Source organism: Pecten maximus, chromosome 2 (genome assembly GCF_902652985.1).
Source record: "Pecten maximus chromosome 2, xPecMax1.1, whole genome shotgun sequence".
In the NCBI taxonomy this organism is placed as follows: domain Eukaryota; kingdom Metazoa; phylum Mollusca; class Bivalvia; order Pectinida; family Pectinidae; genus Pecten; species Pecten maximus.
Genome location: NC_047016.1, coordinates 14,000,207 through 14,017,917, shown reverse-complemented (window position 1 = coordinate 14,017,917; position 17,711 = coordinate 14,000,207). Strand labels below are relative to the sequence as shown.

The window sequence follows — 17,711 nt, the reverse complement described above, 5'->3', positions numbered from 1 at the left end:
ATATATTACTTATTTAAACACAGAACGTCCGATTCTTCAGGAAATACCCAACAGGAAAATCGTCCGATTCTTCTAGAAATACCCAACAGGAAAATCAAGTCCAATACAACAAGAAAATCGTGTATACATCTGTCCGAAGTAGGATACCTGACAGGATATTCGTATTGTAAACCTAACAGGATTAAGGTATATCCAACAGGAGACTTGTATACACCTGTCCGAAGTAACCTGTCCGGAGTAGGAATACCCGTCAGCAGATTCGTGTATGCACCAGTCCAGAGTAAGGAATACCCAACAGGAGATTCGTGTATACACCTGTCTAGAGTAAGGAATACCCCATATATGAGATTCGTGTATACACCTGTCTAGAGTAAGAAATACCCGACATGAGATTTCTGTATACACCTGTCCAGAGTAAGGAATACCCAGAAAGATATTTGTGTATACACCTGTCCAAAGTAAGGAATACCCAACAGGAGATTCGTGTATACACCTGTCTAGAGTAAGGAATACCCCATATATGAGATTCGTGTATACACCTGTCTAGAGTAAGAAATACCCGACATGAGATTTCTGTATACACCTGTCCAGAGTAAGGAATACCCAGAAAGATATTCGTGTATACACCTGTCCAGAGTAAGGAATACCCGACATGAGATTTCTGTATACACCTGTCCAGAGTAAGGAATACCCAGAAAGATATTCGTGTATACACCTGTCCAGAGTAAGAAATACCCGACATGAGATTTCTGTATACACCTGTCCAGAGTAAGGAATACCCAGGAAGATATTCGTGTATACACCTGTCCAAAGCAAGGAATACCCGACATGAGATTTCTGTATACACCTGTCCAGAGTAAGGAATACCCAGGAAGATATTTGTGTATACACCTGTCCAGAGTAAGAAATACCCGACATGAGATTTCTGTATACACCTGTCCAGAGTAAGGAATACCCAGGAAGATATTTGTGTATACACCTGTCCAGAGTAAGAAATACCCGACATGAGATTTCTGTATACACCTGTCCAGAGTAAGGAATACCCAGGAAGATATTTGTGTATACACCTGTCCAGAGTAAGGAATACCCAACAGGAGATTCGTGTATACACCTGTCCAGAGTAAGAAATACCCGACATGAGATTCGTGTATACACCAGTCCAGAGTAAGGAATACCCGACATGAGATTCGTGTATACACCTGTCCAGAGTAAGGAATACTCAATATCAGATTCGTGTATACACCTATCTAGAGTAAGGAATACCCAACAGGAGATTCGTGTATACACCTGTCCAGAGTAAAGAATACCCAACATGAGATTCGTGTATACACCTATCTAGAGTAAGGAATACCCAACAGGAGATTCGTGTATACACCTGTCCAGAGTAAGGAATACCCAACATGAGATTCGTGTATACACCTGTCCAGAGTAAGGAATACCCAACAGGAGATTCGTGTATACACCTGTCCAGAGTAAGGAATACCCAGAAAGATATTCGTGTATACACCTGTCCAGAGTAAGGAATACCCGACATGAGATTTGTGTATTCACCTGTTTAGAGTAAGGAATACCCAACATGGAGATTCGTGTATACACCTGTCTAGAGTAAGGAATACCCGACATGAGATTTGTTTATACACCTGTCCAGAGTAAGGAATACCCGACATGAGATTTGTTTATACACCTGTCCAGAGTAAGGAATACCCGACATGAGATTTGTTTAAACACCTGTCCAGAGTAAGGAATACCCGACATGAGATTTGTGTATACACCTGTTTAGAGTAAGGAATACCCGACATGAGATTCGTGTATACACCTGTCCAGAGTAAGGAATACCCAACAGGAGATTCGTGTATACACCTGTCCAGAGTAAGGAATACCCAACAGGAGATTCATGTATACACCTGTCCAGAGTAAGGAATACTCAATATCAGATTCGTGTATACACCTATCTAGAGTAAGGAATACCCAACAGGAGATTCGTGTATACACCTGTCTAGAGTAAAGAATACCCAACATGAGATTCGTGTATACACCTGTCCGGAGTAAGGAATACCCGACAGGAGATTCGTGTATACACCTGTCCAGAGTAAGGAATACCCAACAGGAGATTCGTGTATACACCTGTCCAGAGTAAGGAATACCCAACAGGAGATTCGTGTATACACCTATCTAGAGTAAGGAATACCCAACAGGAGATTCGTGTATACACCTATCTAGAGTAAGGAATACCCAACAGGAGATTCGTGTATACACCTATCTAGAGTAAGGAATACCCAACAGGAGATTCGTGTATACACCTGTCTAGAGTAAGGAATACCCAACAGGAGATTCGTGTATACACCTGTCCAGAGTAAGGAATACCCAATATGAGATTCGTGTATACACCTATCTAGAGTAAGGAATACCCAACAGGAGATTCGTGTATACACCTGTCCAGAGTAAGGAATACTCAATATGAGATTCGTGGATACACCTATCTAGAGTAAGGAATACCCAACAGGAGATTCGTGTATACACCTGTCCAGAGTAAGGAATACCCAATATGAGATTCGTGTATACACCTATCTAGAGTAAGGAATACCCAACAGGAGATTCGTGTATACACCTGTCCAGAGTAAGGAATACCCAACAGGAGATTCGTGTATACACCTATCTAGAGTAAGGAATACCCAACAGGAGATTCGTGTATACACCTGTCCAGAGTAAGGAATACCCAATATGAGATTCATGTATATACCTATCTAGAGTAAGGAATACCCAACAGGAGATTCGTGTATACACCTGTCCAGAGTAAGGAATACCCAACAGGAGATTCGTGTATACACCTATCTAGAGTAAGGAATACCCAACAGGAGATTCGTGTATACACCTGTCCAGAGTAAAGAATACCCAACAGGAGATTCGTGTATACACCTATCTAGAGTAAGGAATACCCAACATGAGATTCGTGTATACACCTGTCCAGAGTAAGGAATACCCAACAGCAGATTCGTGTATACACCTGTCCAGAGTAAGGAATACCCAACAGGAGATTCGTGTATACACCTGTCCAGAGTAAAGAATACCCAACATGAGATTCGTTTATACACCTATCTAGAGTAAGGAATACCCAACAAGAGATTTGTGTATACACCTGTCCAGAGTAAGGAATACCCAACAGGAGATCCATGTATACACCTATCTAGAGTAAAGAATACCCAACATGAGATTCGTGTATACACATATCTAGAGTAAGGAATACCCAACAGGAGATTTGTGTATACACCTGTCTAGAGTAAGGAATACCCAACAGATTTGTGTATACACCTGTCTAGAGTAAGGAATACCCGACATGAGATTCGTGTATACACCTGTCTAGAGTAAGGAATACCCAACATGAGATTTGTGTATACACCTGTCCAGAGTAAGGAATACCCAACACGAGATTCGTGTATACACCTGTCTAGAGTAAGGAATACCCAATAGGAGATTCGTGTATACACCTGTCCAGAGTAAGGAATACCCAACAGGAGATTCGTGTATACACCTGTCCAGAGTAAGGAATACCCAACAGGAGATTTGTGTATACACCTGTCTAGAGTAAGGAATACCCAACATGAGATTTGTGTATACACCTGTCCAGAGTAAGGAATACTCAACATGAGATTTGTGTATACACCTGTCCAGTGTAAGGAATACCCAACAGGAGATTCGTGTATACACCTGTCTAGAGTAAGGAATACCCAACAGGAGATTCGTGTATACACCTGTCCAGAGTAAGGAATACCCAATATGAGATTCGTGTATACACCTATCTAGAGTAAGGAATACCCAACAGGAGATTCGTGTATACACCTGTCCAGAGTAAGGAATACTCAATATGAGATTCGTGGATACACCTATCTAGAGTAAGGAATACCCAACAGGAGATTCGTGTATACACCTGTCCAGAGTAAGGAATACCCAATATGAGATTCGTGTATACACCTATCTAGAGTAAGGAATACCCAACAGGAGATTCGTGTATACACCTGTCCAGAGTAAGGAATACCCAACAGGAGATTCGTGTATACACCTATCTAGAGTAAGGAATACCCAACAGGAGATTCGTGTATACACCTGTCCAGAGTAAGGAATACCCAATATGAGATTCATGTATATACCTATCTAGAGTAAGGAATACCCAACAGGAGATTCGTGTATACACCTGTCCAGAGTAAGGAATACCCAACAGGAGATTCGTGTATACACCTATCTAGAGTAAGGAATACCCAACAGGAGATTCGTGTATACACCTGTCCAGAGTAAAGAATACCCAACAGGAGATTCGTGTATACACCTATCTAGAGTAAGGAATACCCAACATGAGATTCGTGTATACACCTGTCCAGAGTAAGGAATACCCAACAGCAGATTCGTGTATACACCTGTCCAGAGTAAGGAATACCCAACAGCAGATTCGTGTATACACCTGTCTAGAGTAAGGAATACCCAACATGAGATTCGTTTATACACCTATCTAGAGTAAGGAATACCCAACAAGAGATTTGTGTATACACCTGTCCAGAGTAAGGAATACCCAACAGGAGATCCATGTATACACCTATCTAGAGTAAAGAATACCCAACATGAGATTCGTGTATACACATATCTAGAGTAAGGAATACCCAACAGGAGATTTGTGTATACACCTGTCTAGAGTAAGGAATACCCAACAGATTTGTGTATACACCTGTCTAGAGTAAGGAATACCCGACATGAGATTCGTGTATACACCTGTCTAGAGTAAGGAATACCCAACATGAGATTTGTGTATACACCTGTCCAGAGTAAGGAATACCCAACACGAGATTCGTGTATACACCTGTCTAGAGTAAGGAATACCCAATAGGAGATTCGTGTATACACCTGTCCAGAGTAAGGAATACCCAACAGGAGATTCGTGTATACACCTGTCCAGAGTAAGGAATACCCAACAGGAGATTTGTGTATACACCTGTCTAGAGTAAGGAATACCCAACATGAGATTTGTGTATACACCTGTCCAGAGTAAGGAATACTCAACATGAGATTTGTGTATACACCTGTCCAGTGTAAGGAATACCCAACAGGAGATTCGTGTATACACCTCTCCAGAGTAAGGAATACCCAACATGAGATTCATGTATACACCTGTCCAGAGTAAGGAATACCCAACAGGAGATTCGTGTATACACCTGTCTAGAGTAAGGAATACCCAACATGAGATTCGTTTATACACCTGTCCAGAGTAGGGAATACCTAACATGAGATTTGTGTATACACCTCTCCAGAGTAAGGAATACCCAACAAGAGGTTCATGTATACACCTGTCCAGAGTAAGGAATACCCAACAGGAGATTTGTGTATACACCTGTCTAGAGTAAGGAATACCCAACAAGAGATTCATGTATACACCTGTCCAGAGTAAGGAATACCCAATATGAGATTCATGTATATACCTGTCCAGAGTAAGTACTACCCAATATGAGATTCATGTATACACCTGCCCAGAGTAAGGAATACCCAACAGGAGATTCGAGTTTACACCAGTCCAGAGTAAGGAATACTCAATATGAGATTCGTGTATACACCTGTCCAGAGTAAAGAATACCCAACAGGAGATTCGTGTATACAGCTATCTAGAGTAAGGAATACCCAACAGGAGATTTGTGTATACACATGTCCAGAGTAAGGAATACCCAACAGGAGATTCATGTATACACCTATCTAGAGTAAAGAATACCCAACATGAGATTCGTGTATACACATATCTAGAGTAAGGAATACCCAACAGGAGATTTGTGTATACACCAGTCCAGAGTAGGGAATACCCAACATGAGATTTGTGTATACACCTGTCCAGAGTAAGGAATACCCAACAGGAGATTCGTGTATACACCTGTCCAGAGTAAAGAATACCCAATATGAGATTCGTGTATACACCTGTCAAGAGTAAGGAATACCCAACATGAGATTTGTGTATACACCTGTCTAGAGTAAGGAATACTCAATATGAGATTCGTGTATACACCTATCTAGAGTAAGGAATACCCAACATGAGATTTGTTTATACACCTATCTAGAGTAAAGAATACCCAATATGAGATTCATGTATACACCTATCTAGAGTAAAGAATACCCAACAGGAGATTCGTGTATACACCTATCTAGAGTAAGGAATACCCAACAGGAGATTCGTGTATACACCTGTCCAATGTAAGGAATACCCAACATGAGATTCGTGTATACACCTGTCCAGAGTAAGGAATACCCAACAAGAGATTCGTGTATACACCTGTCTTGAGAAAGGAATACCGAAGTGAAATTTAGTGCTGAACAACCCAATTCTTTTCATATGATTATCTTTTAATCAAAACTTCAACAGTATGCATTATACATTTGTATTATAAACATCGTTATTTCTGCAGACGTTTAATTTCGCGATTTTGATAGATAAAATATACATGAAGGGGTTTATTATTTTTATGAACTTTTCTTTTTTACCTATTCCGTCATACCTCATATATCACAAAATAATACTTGTGAGAGGGATTTTGACCTTCACTTATCTATCATTAATTTTCTCCTCACATAAATGTTCACGTCTATAGTACATACATGTACATGATTGTGCCAAGTAATTCACATTGAAAACCTTATCAACATCACTGATGCATTTGGTGTTCAATAATTGGATACATTATTTTAATCCTTCAGATCAACAACAACGAAAATGAATATTGTACAATGCATTCTATAATAACATATATAGAAATACAAAAGACAAATTAAGGCAATAGTTTTTACTTGTGCCCTGTCTTGACCTCAAACTCATGATCTATAGCACCAAATCACTAGTAATTACTGTAGTTAGTTTCTAGATGATATGAACACCTGTATCATACTTTTGTATTTCATATACATGTACATCATATAGATACAAAATGTACAAATGGTATGTATTAAACACAATTACAACAGGATATTCACATCTTACAGTGAAAACTATGGCCAGATGTATATGAATGCTTTGATTTTTTTTTTTAATTGTTGTTAATGGATCCGTAAATGTAACTTCCCTGGGCTTAGTACAATAGTACAATAAGGGAAGCAAACATATTGTGATATGATCATCAAAATAAATACATGACTTAAGAATTGTCTACAAAAGTTATTGTCAAAACTCAACAGCAGTGTTTCTAAGGACTGAAATAATGAACCAGAGTTGTAAGATCTAGAAATCAGCTTATCAGGTCTGTAGTAAGATCTGCAGGTTTTGCTTACCAGTCTCCATATAAGTCCATCAATCTTTTTTCAACAATTCCTATATTTTTCTCAACAATTGTTAGTGCAGATTATCACTCCTTTGTCACTGTCACCAGGTTGTAGTACTATCAAGAGTGACACACCAACTAATGATGAATTCACACCACCAGCCTTGAAAATATATATCATTGCAAACTATAGTAAGAATACTTATAGCACATGTTCATTAGTGCCTCTCCCATTATTGTCCTATACACTGTTACATCAGTCACTATCACTGCCTCCTCCACTCTGACCTCTGGTATCTACATTGTCTTTTTGTACATTTCCTTTCTTCATTTTAGCAATTAAATCTATAAAAGAAAGCAAAAATATGTTCAGTATTTAAGAATACGTATGACACATTAGTTAACATATCTAAACCTGAGAGAAAAATATGTTATACACATGTTTTAACATATCATTCTATCACTACGACTGGTAATATAGTTCAATGCCGTAAAAAAACTACTAATTGGTCAGGGTCACAAGGGGATCAAATCATTTATTCTATAATGTTCAAAATATTATTTTAGCCAAGAACAGACTTAGCAAAGCAGGGTTTCCTTCAAAACAATCTTCCATCATGAGAGGCATCACAGCATTTACAAGAGCAATTATTTCAAAGCAATTGTAAATTTATTTGTTTTTTAAGCTACAAATTGATCAAAACGTTTAAGGGGTTGACAGAGAAAAATATTCTTTAAAATGATAAATTGGCACAAATTCTTCAAAAGGTTTACATTACAGGTATAAAATTGACAAAGAATGGACAAACCAACCAGAGGGATTTTTCTCAAGCAGAATCATTGCAGCAACAATCAAAATAGATTGAGTCTCCAACAAAAATGTGGATTGACACATTGACAACCCACAATGCCGACAGAACAGTGACCATAGTTGCTGAGATGAAACCTACCAATAGGTGTAGTCATGTAAGCAGTAACTAACTAAAAATATCACAAACCTTTAGCAGGATTAAACACTCCCATGGTCTGTTCACCACACACAAAGCACCTCTTGGACTTCCTATACTGGCTAAGGGCACATTTCTCACAGAAGTAGTGTTTACATCTGGAATAAATACAGACAAATTCTTCATCAAGAGGAATAAGGCTTCGGTAAGATCAACAATCCCAAAGTCATACTACATGTTTGGTGCTGGTACAGAGATATTTGTGGTCTTTAGAATGTGCAAGTGTAATTATCTATTTAGAGTTAACAATGACCTTGACCTCGAATCTATTGAGCAGCCAGAACAACAAATTTCAGTAAGGCAGTGGAGTATCTTTGTGTTAATGGCTGAACTATTAATCAGGAGCTAATTTCTTATTCATAGTAAAAGTGTACTTGACATTTACATTTGGACTTCATGAACTATTTTGAAAAACACTTTTCTATAAAGATAAAGTATACTGAATCTATCTTGAACACATAAGTGTCGCATATTATATTTGTCTGTAAACTGATGACAACCTATTGTCAAAAGACATATCATAATAAATTTACATACAAAGATGGGCATACAAAAACATATCTTTGGTCTTGATCAGCCTCACATTGCTTAATTAACCAGAATTGACCAGTTGCTACATTATATATACAAGTATAACTTACTTTGTTATAATTGGGTCAGTGAAGAACTCTCGACAGATGAAACATTTGAATGGCAGTTCCTCTTCATCGCTACTTATCTCATAGTTTCCCTCGTCTACAATACACAACAAAAGATCTATTGATGTACTTTGACCTAATAAAGTAAAGCGTTGAACTTTACATTTTCTGCATGATCAGCAGGCCATTAAATACATGTCAATCAAATTCTAAACAAAAGAAAGCATCTTATGATTATGTACCTCAATTGTTTTAATATTTTATTTTCTTACCGAGTTTCATTCAAAAATAAAAACATTAGATTTGATCTACTTTTGTATTCATGAAATTTACATGATTTGCTTAAACTTACCATTCTTTCCATATCTCCCTTCCTCCATCTCTCGCTCCAACTGCCAGCCATGCTTGTAGTCACCTCGGTCATGAAAAAACTTACATGAATCTGAAATAAGTAAATCACAGTTTACAAAACCCTAACTACTTCAGATCCAGGTCACATCACAGGGACTTAGCAGAAATTCCAAACCCACAGTTCACATATGTATTTCATGGGTCACACATTTAGTTTCATTAATATTAGCTAGATTGTAAACATTAGACGGAGAAATCTGCATGTCATAATTAATTCTTCACAATTTTTAAAAATACTGTTTTGCAAATAAATTATGAGAAGTGCCAATATTTTATGTTATCTATAGTCATACATATCTGATTTTTGTCGGAATGGAGATAAACTATTAAATGAATGGCAGTTCCACAGTAGTCATGTCATATTTTCCCCATTTGATCAGTAAGAATCGATAAAAAACTTAATAACTCGAGTATATGAGAAATCCCTCATATATCATTACATACAGCAGCATCGGAAGATATTACAACAGATCTTTTCCTAGTGGTTCCAAGTAATGAAGTTTGTATATTAATGAGAAGACACAAATTAGTTGGTCATACAGTAAGTTGTTTATCTTTAACGGTTGACACTATTACCTAAAGAGCAGTATAGATACAGTACATATACTAACCGCCAAATCCACAGAATCCTGTCTCCTTGTAGTCTTTACAGATGTCAGGTTGGTAGTCCCATCTTACTGTGGCGCGGAGGTTGGCTGGCGCACGGATTGGTCCTTTTCTATAACATCAATACTTTCAATTTTCATTCATACAACATTACAACCTTCTGAAATCAATAGTTAAAGAAGTAGATTATCTTGTAGAAACAATAGTTACCAGATTGTACAGACATAGACGTACTTTCATAATTCCAAATCAAAGAAATATCAATTGACGGATATACTGAACTTCAGAAATGTCTTAAAATCAAATTTAAGTCTGTAAATAAATTACCAAATATTTTGAGGTTTAATGAGAATAAAAACATCCTTGTAGAAGTTGCTTAAAGTGCAAAATGCTGAAAAAATGCATGATAGAGAATTGAGTTACAGTGACTTCTAGCTTCATTTTATAATCAGACCTGAAAAGCTATCTCTAGCAAGAACTTTCAGTAAGGAAATGATACATGAAGTTGGAGTTTGTTGGGCCCAAAGGAACTCTTTGCCAACTGCACAAAAAACAACAATCTTTTTTGTGTGACAATGACTTTTAAGCTTCAGGTCTGAAAAACAATTCCAAGTGAGCACAGTACAAAGTTTGAGTTGGATGTTATCAAATGGAAACCTTTGTTCAGACAATCGACGATGGAATACCAACAAAAGACACCTGTTAATGACGAAACAGTGGCCCCTTTATGTCATCCGTTAATGATAAAATAGTGACCCCTATATATCGTCTGTTAATGATGAAACGGTGGCCCCTATATGTCATCTGTTAATGATGAAACAGTGACCCCTCTATGTCATCCATTAATGATGAAACAATGACCCCTCTATGTCATCCGTTAATGATGAAATAGTGACCCCTCTATGTCATCCATTAATGATGAAACAATGACCCCTCTATGTCATCCGTTAATGATGAAATAGTGACCCCTCTATGTCATCCATTAATGATGAAACAGTGGCCCCTCTATGTCATCCATTAATGATGAAACAATGACCCCTCTATGTCATCTGTTAATGATGAAACAATGACCCCTCTATGTCATCCATTAATGATGAAACAGTGGCCCCTCTATGTCATCCATTAATGATGAAACAATGACCCCTCTATGTCATCTGTTAATGATGAAACAGTGGCCCCTATATGTCATCCGTTAATGATGAAACAGTGACCCATCTATGTCATCTGTTAATGATGAAATAGTGACTCCTTTATGTTAAAAAGGATTCCCTGAATGTGTGGCAGACATAAAAGACATTGATATCCATATACATGTATATAAATGTTTGTAAGTAATAATTAAGAACTAGGTATACCTGACACTCCCACTGGAAGCATTTCCCTGTGCTGTATCCCTCTTCTCGTAGAACACCTGATAATTATTCAGTCCTTTATACACCTTGTCATCTTCCTTCCCTTTGCCTTCCTACAAATACAGAGTGTCACTGTTGAGCATGTCATGTATATCACACTGACAATATTCAAGTCATATATATATACAGCATATTTCATATTATTATTATTTGTGTTTCGATGTTGGACTTCAATATATTAACACATGTCCAGCTACCTGTTTGTGTTGTAATTGTATGTTATTATTATATTATATCTGGTATATTTCAGAGTGAAAGTACAATATTGTATTGTACATGTATAAGGTTTATCCTTTGTATACACACTAGTTCATTCAAATATGACATAGACATATATATCAAACTTGCTCAAAAATGTACCTTATTCTTTTTTTTTTTTTCAAACAAACAACAACAACAACACAGAAACATATATGAATTTACTCTTAGGTAAGCCTCCATACCTTGTTGATCTGTTGTGATTTCTCAAATATTGCCTGGGCATCTTGTTCTATTGCTGTGTCTATCTCCACAATGGATGTTGCACCCATATCTGTTGGACCTTGTCGTTTCTGCAAAATTAATTCATTTCTGTAATTTCTATTTTTATCTGTAAGTGTGGACTACTTAAATCATAAATCACTTCATTACTGTTGCATGTTCACCAAAATTTAATCTAAATAATGTAAGAAATAATCAAATCATGATGAACCAGCTCAACAAATGAAGAGACATGTTTAGTATCCTAGTTTGCTGGGAAGCTGATCAGGGCGACTCATGGCACAGGAGGAACCATGATATGCCAGATCTGTAAGAAGTGTCATAAGATAATTGCACACAAGTTAATCCTGTTTACTTTTCAGAAAAACAAGCATACTGAGTACTGAGTACTGAGTATTGCTAAAGCAATGAATGTCCCCTACTGGCCCCAACCAACTATTACACATATTTATAAAGATATATAGTGCCCTTAGTGTTAATTTTGGAAAAATGAAGCATATACAATTTGCCTGCAGCTGATTTTAATGTAATAATACAAAACATTGCAATGCTCTGATTTTGACTGAGGAATTATATAAAAAGAAAGTGGAATTTTCTAAAATTAGCAATGGTGACGCTGACCCAACAACACTGAAAGTCCAACTTATCCGAGATATTAATGCATTTTGTAATGTTATGAATTTTGATGGTCATCAATTTTGATCAAAATCCATGAAGGAATGAAGCCACTAGAGCACTAGGGCCGACAAAGCTTTTCTGAAAATAGTGACCTTGACCTACACCAACATACTTGTCTCGGCATGTCATAGTCCTTTATATTAGTGTGAAGTTTAATCAAAATCTTTCAAAGAATGAATCTGCTACAGCACCGACAAACATTGGTGTTGCGTAGGTACAAAGGTACAGAGACAGAGGAACCCCTCCAGCCCTTCTCTTTGGCTTCATAGGAAGGGGACTAATATCTAATTTAATAAACCCTGAATGAAAGTGTTATCACTGACATACCCCTGACCGAGTTGACTTAAAGCTGACAGTTATTTTGTCTTCTTCACTCTCACTGCTGTACTGGTGGTCCTGGTTAACCTTCAATCTTCCTGTCTGTGTGAGAAGTACATGACAATAAGGCAAAGTGGTTTATATAGATGATACCTAAACTTGTACTGAGAAAAGAGTCTTTAAAACTTGAAAGTTAAACAACAGAAAAAAAGGACTAAACAATCATTGAAATTAAGGTACAGGTATATTTAGCATTTTTATACATGACTGTAATTACAACTCTAGATCTGCATGTGCCGTTAAAATATGTTGTATATTTTTAAGCAAATGTGAAGAAAATAATTTACTGATTGCATCATGGGATTTTTGAAGGATCTTTTCTTTTCCTTTTTCTTAACAACTGCTGCATCATCACTGTTGCTGCCACCTGGAAAGAACATAAACATGTACCAGGTACATGTATATATATATATATATATATATATGTCAAAGAAGTAATATAAACAGTATAATCCAGATAACACTGGATCCTCACATAAATGTATGGAGGATACGAATTACTTGTAATGATTATATGGGGCAAAGAAGTAATTCAAACAGTGTGGACAATGAGGCTTGTTAAATTTTCGAGGCAATCCGATATATATATATAAACATTCTACATAACAGCAGAATATCCAAAAAAGTTAATTTAAACACAAACAGTAGTGTAAATATTATATGTGGTATACACTTGACCTTGCTAAAAAAATCAAGATAATATTTAGGAACAATGTATGCGTCATATTCCTGTTGATTCAGAAATGGAATTATAACAATAATACATCATAAATCAAGTGTTAATCTGCCAGATTATGTAGTTAATGATTTAATCGGGTAAAAGAGGCATATTACATGATATCATATTTCAAAAATATACATGCGATTACCAGTAAGATCACAAAACAGCTTATAATTGAATAGAACTTTTTTTTTGTATTCTGAAAGAGTATAAGAATATGAGTGTTTGGTGCCTACACATATGGTAATGAAAGGTTTCTCAGATCAGTTCTCAGATATATCACAGCAATTTTCAAGTTAATGTGTAATTTTAAAACAGGCTTATTATATATAATAGCACTGTAAAACAGGCAAAAAGTACTATAACATGCAGGCAGGTTGACTAATTTTAGCATATTACAGTGCATATATAATCTAAATCACATGATTTCACAGGAGTTGTGCGTGCTGATTATGACAAGCTGATCAAGGTGCCTATCATAAGTTTCCCTCCTTGTAATCATTTAACATGAAGTTTCCCTCCTTGTAATCATTTAACATGGTTGGGGTAGGAATAAAGGGACCTGAGAAGGCCATCTCCTGTGAAAGGCAACATTTACCTCAAATTATTTGCACGACAATAACTGTTAACATCCAGCTTTACGGTAGGATAACAGGTTTTTATATTTGTGACGGAGCTTTGAAGCCATTTTTACCACATTTTTAATAGCCATGTGCCCATTAGAGCGGTTGAAGATAATCATACGGACCAGTAAATGTCTATACCTAGCATTTTTCAGGCAAAACTTGACATTCTAGGCTCTTAATAGACAATTGTGGTCTTTCAGTAAAATGTATTTGGTATCGACAGATAGATAAATGTTTCATTTTGAAACAAGACATGCATAATTAAAATCAGATGGTATCTAGTGGAGAAAATTAACTCAGACAGAAAATAGTCAGTTTTCACTTTCCGGTGAGTTCATTCCCTTGTCAAGGATGGGACAGGTCATACTCGGGAGAGGCTAACTTTTTTATCTAATAATTTTTTTTTATGACGTAGGTCAACGCCTGCCCGTTGTGGGTAGGAATTGTTAAATACTAGTCTACTGCAACATCAACAAAAAAGTCCATTCAGCTGCTCATATACATTGTGATGTAATTAACTCAATCATCATCACCAGTCCATCATCATCATCATTTCCTTAGAGATCTAAAATTATTCTTCAATATATAACGCAGTATCCAAACCCATGCTAAAATGAACTTATCTGCTTATCTTCTATCTGTCTATATCTTAATACGTTGTAGTACTCGTTTACGATTTTACTCAAACAATGCTAGAAGTTCAACACGACGAAAAACTTTGGACAGGTGCAGTGTCGTAGATCTACCGACGTAATCAGACTGACGTTTTCGTTTATCGTGCTTCAAACGGTTGGACCAGAGTAATACTAGGCTAATAGGACAGATTCGGTGATTTTTTTCAGACGAGCTTTAAATTTGACAAAGACTTTCAATGCCTGCATAACATCTGCAGGTCCGTCAAGACATATGACTGAAATATTACATTTAAAAACTGATGAATCAATTTGTCCCCATAAAACAGGGACATACAGTTCCAGCTCCGTCAGTAAATAGCTTTAAGGACAGGTTAAACAAGCACTGGCGTAACCACCCCCTGACATTTGAACCCTCGTTCAACTAACCTGGAACAGTAAGATCAGCAATAACACAACAAGTACATGTAGAATGTGCGAGTTCCAACCCAGCTCAACTGGGAAACTATGACATAAGTATTCCATAAACTGTGTATACAATACCACAATAGTAGAACTATTGGACTATCAGTTAACCGATAAATGTATTCAGTGTTCCAGCTAGGATTTGAAAAGGGCAGGGCGCTGCCTAAAAAAAGGGCATTTTTGTGCGCGACATTTTTTCCAGGCCTATCTATCTTTTACCTTATTTTACAGGACAATTCAAGTACATCCATGCATTACATATGACCTGATTCATAAGAGACAAATAGAAATCTGTTGATTTTTTTTTTATTATTTCGTTTGTGTGTAAAAATATCTTCTTTCTTCTCTTTATTCTTCAAATATTGTTTTAAATTTTGATGGTAAAAGTAATGACCTAGAGTAATTCAAAAATAAAATGATATTAGCATTATTTCAATTTAAGGGTGTATTGAGAGAATCCATATACGATAATTACGTCCAATCAAAAAGTTACTATCAGATTATAGTCAACAGAGCGATATTTTCAACCAGAAGTTGGTCTGTCCATATACCTAGGCTATATACTAACTAATTAATATAGGTCTCTGGTCTGTCCGTTGTGATTGTAAGACGACTAATTGTAATTGAAGATATTATGGAGCAAAGGAGAAAATGTGGTCAAGCATATACGAGAAAAAATGATTAAGTAAAAGAAATTGTATTATTTAATATCTGAATAAACTTTGTCCAAATAACTACGATGTATCTTGTAAGCGGCGGTAAATTTCTACTTTCACTTTAGACTCTTTAGAAATAACGGTAAACTAAAATCAGGAAATTATAGCAAGTTAACATTTTCTTGAATTAATTACAAGAAATGGTAAACGAATTAGGGCCGGTCATGATTCGCAAGTTTCTAATCAAACATTTGTTCCGTTGCTCTCGTAAATAAAAACGGTCCCCGCGTGTTGTAGAAATGTAATCACTTGGCTATCACATGACCCGCAGTTAATGCAGAGTCGGCATTTCAGATACGAAAATAACACAATATAAACTAAACTTTTGCAACCATTATTCACATGAACAGATATTTTATATGTCCTTTATTTATTTATGAAAAATAACATTTTGTATAGAAATCCGTCAATCCAACAAGGAATTTGCGACATCTGCATTTACAACGAACCATTTCCGGCGTCCCGCCAAACTTCATCAAATAAAATCAACCGAAAGCTAGGCCTAATTTTGATCACTGGAAAATCACTGGAAAGTGATCTCATGATCATTTACCTAAAAGTTGCTTGGTTAAAACCAGAAGGATTTCGTGTTGTCACGTGAAGAAAATTTCAAAGATATATAGATCGATCGCCAATGCACACGTGCTCATGGGATAACTTTACGACAAACGTGCGGCTCTTTTCGGTCTTGTCAAAAGTTGTTTACATAAGTAAAGCTACATTTCCATCCATTATCATTACTTTGTCCATCTTCAAAAAGCCTTCGTGATTATGATTTAATTGGATTACCAACCGATCCTATCGTCAGTATCGACTCGTCACGGTTAAATGAATCTATTAAAACACCAGCTCGATCCCCAGCTGACCGACCTCTGCCTCGGGCAGCGTCCATCAGTACCGTGGATAAAGGTCTACAGGTAAGGGGACTAGTGTTACAGGTGGCCAATTAGTGATTGTATATTGCATGGCTTCAGCAAATCGGATCTAGAGTATACGAGGCAAAATGAGCATCAATGACACTTAGAAAAAGGGCAGTACTACAGGAAAAGGGGCGGGGCGCATTTCTAACTTTGAATTAGGGGCAGGGCGCCGCGCCCTGCTAACCCGACCTAGCTGGAACACTGGTATTACAGTCGTAATGTCTACCTTTCCCATTTAAGACATTATGACCAACTTCGACACTATACTCTGAGTATACATTATATGTATTTTAGAACTTTTAAAGTGTATGTGCAACCGGAAGGAAGTCGCGAAGGACAAATTTTAATTGTGGGAAAACGCCAAGATGAAGATACATCAAAGAAGTCCAATAAGACTTATATCGATGTCATCCAGTGATTCCAGTGACAAACGATAGAGGGATTTAGAACAGGCTCTAGTATTCAGTAGCAACTGTCTGTGATCTAAACCTGTGATGTGACAATTTCTCACTAGACACAAAAACAAAGATATACTATATATATGCATTACTGCTGGATTCACTGTGTTTTCTTCGCCTTGTCTGTTGTTTGCCTCTTTTCTTGAAAAAACTGCACACTGGTTTTTCTGTTGTACTGGTGTCGGCCATTTTGGACGTTTTGCCTACGAATGTTAGATACGTAACTGTTCATTGGGCCAGGAACAACTCAAATGACCAATCAGCTATAATGATGTATACGATAAGT

General features: G+C 36.8%; 1 protein-coding gene across 1 annotated transcript; it reads right to left on the bottom strand.

Moving 5' to 3' along the window:
• Positions 1-6,741: 6,741 nt before the first annotated feature.
• Positions 6,742-17,647, bottom strand: LOC117318391 (E3 ubiquitin-protein ligase RNF113A-like). The gene is made up of 10 exons (XM_033873380.1): positions 17,518-17,647; positions 13,175-13,254; positions 12,837-12,929; positions 11,795-11,902; positions 11,295-11,404; positions 9,945-10,051; positions 9,275-9,364; positions 8,926-9,019; positions 8,276-8,382; positions 6,742-7,622 (listed from the first exon to the last, which is right to left on the bottom strand). The coding sequence occupies exons 1-10, from the start codon at positions 17,612-17,614 to the stop codon at positions 7,534-7,536; spliced, it is 975 nt and encodes a 324-aa protein (XP_033729271.1). The 5' UTR covers positions 17,615-17,647; the 3' UTR covers positions 6,742-7,533.
• Positions 17,648-17,711: the final 64 nt, after the last annotated feature.

Excerpts from the sequence above, each read along its gene's own strand:
- LOC117318391 (XM_033873380.1), bottom strand. The coding sequence starts at position 17,614 with ATGGCCGACACCAGTACAACAGAAAAACCAGTGTGCAGTTTTTTCAAG. Across the intron at positions 11,405-11,794 it reads AATCACAACAGATCAACAAG|GAAGGCAAAGGGAAGGAAGA; the intron begins GTATGGAGGCTT and ends CTGTATTTGTAG. Across the intron at positions 9,365-9,944 it reads AGGATTCTGTGGATTTGGCG|ATTCATGTAAGTTTTTTCAT; the intron begins GTTAGTATATGT and ends TACTTATTTCAG.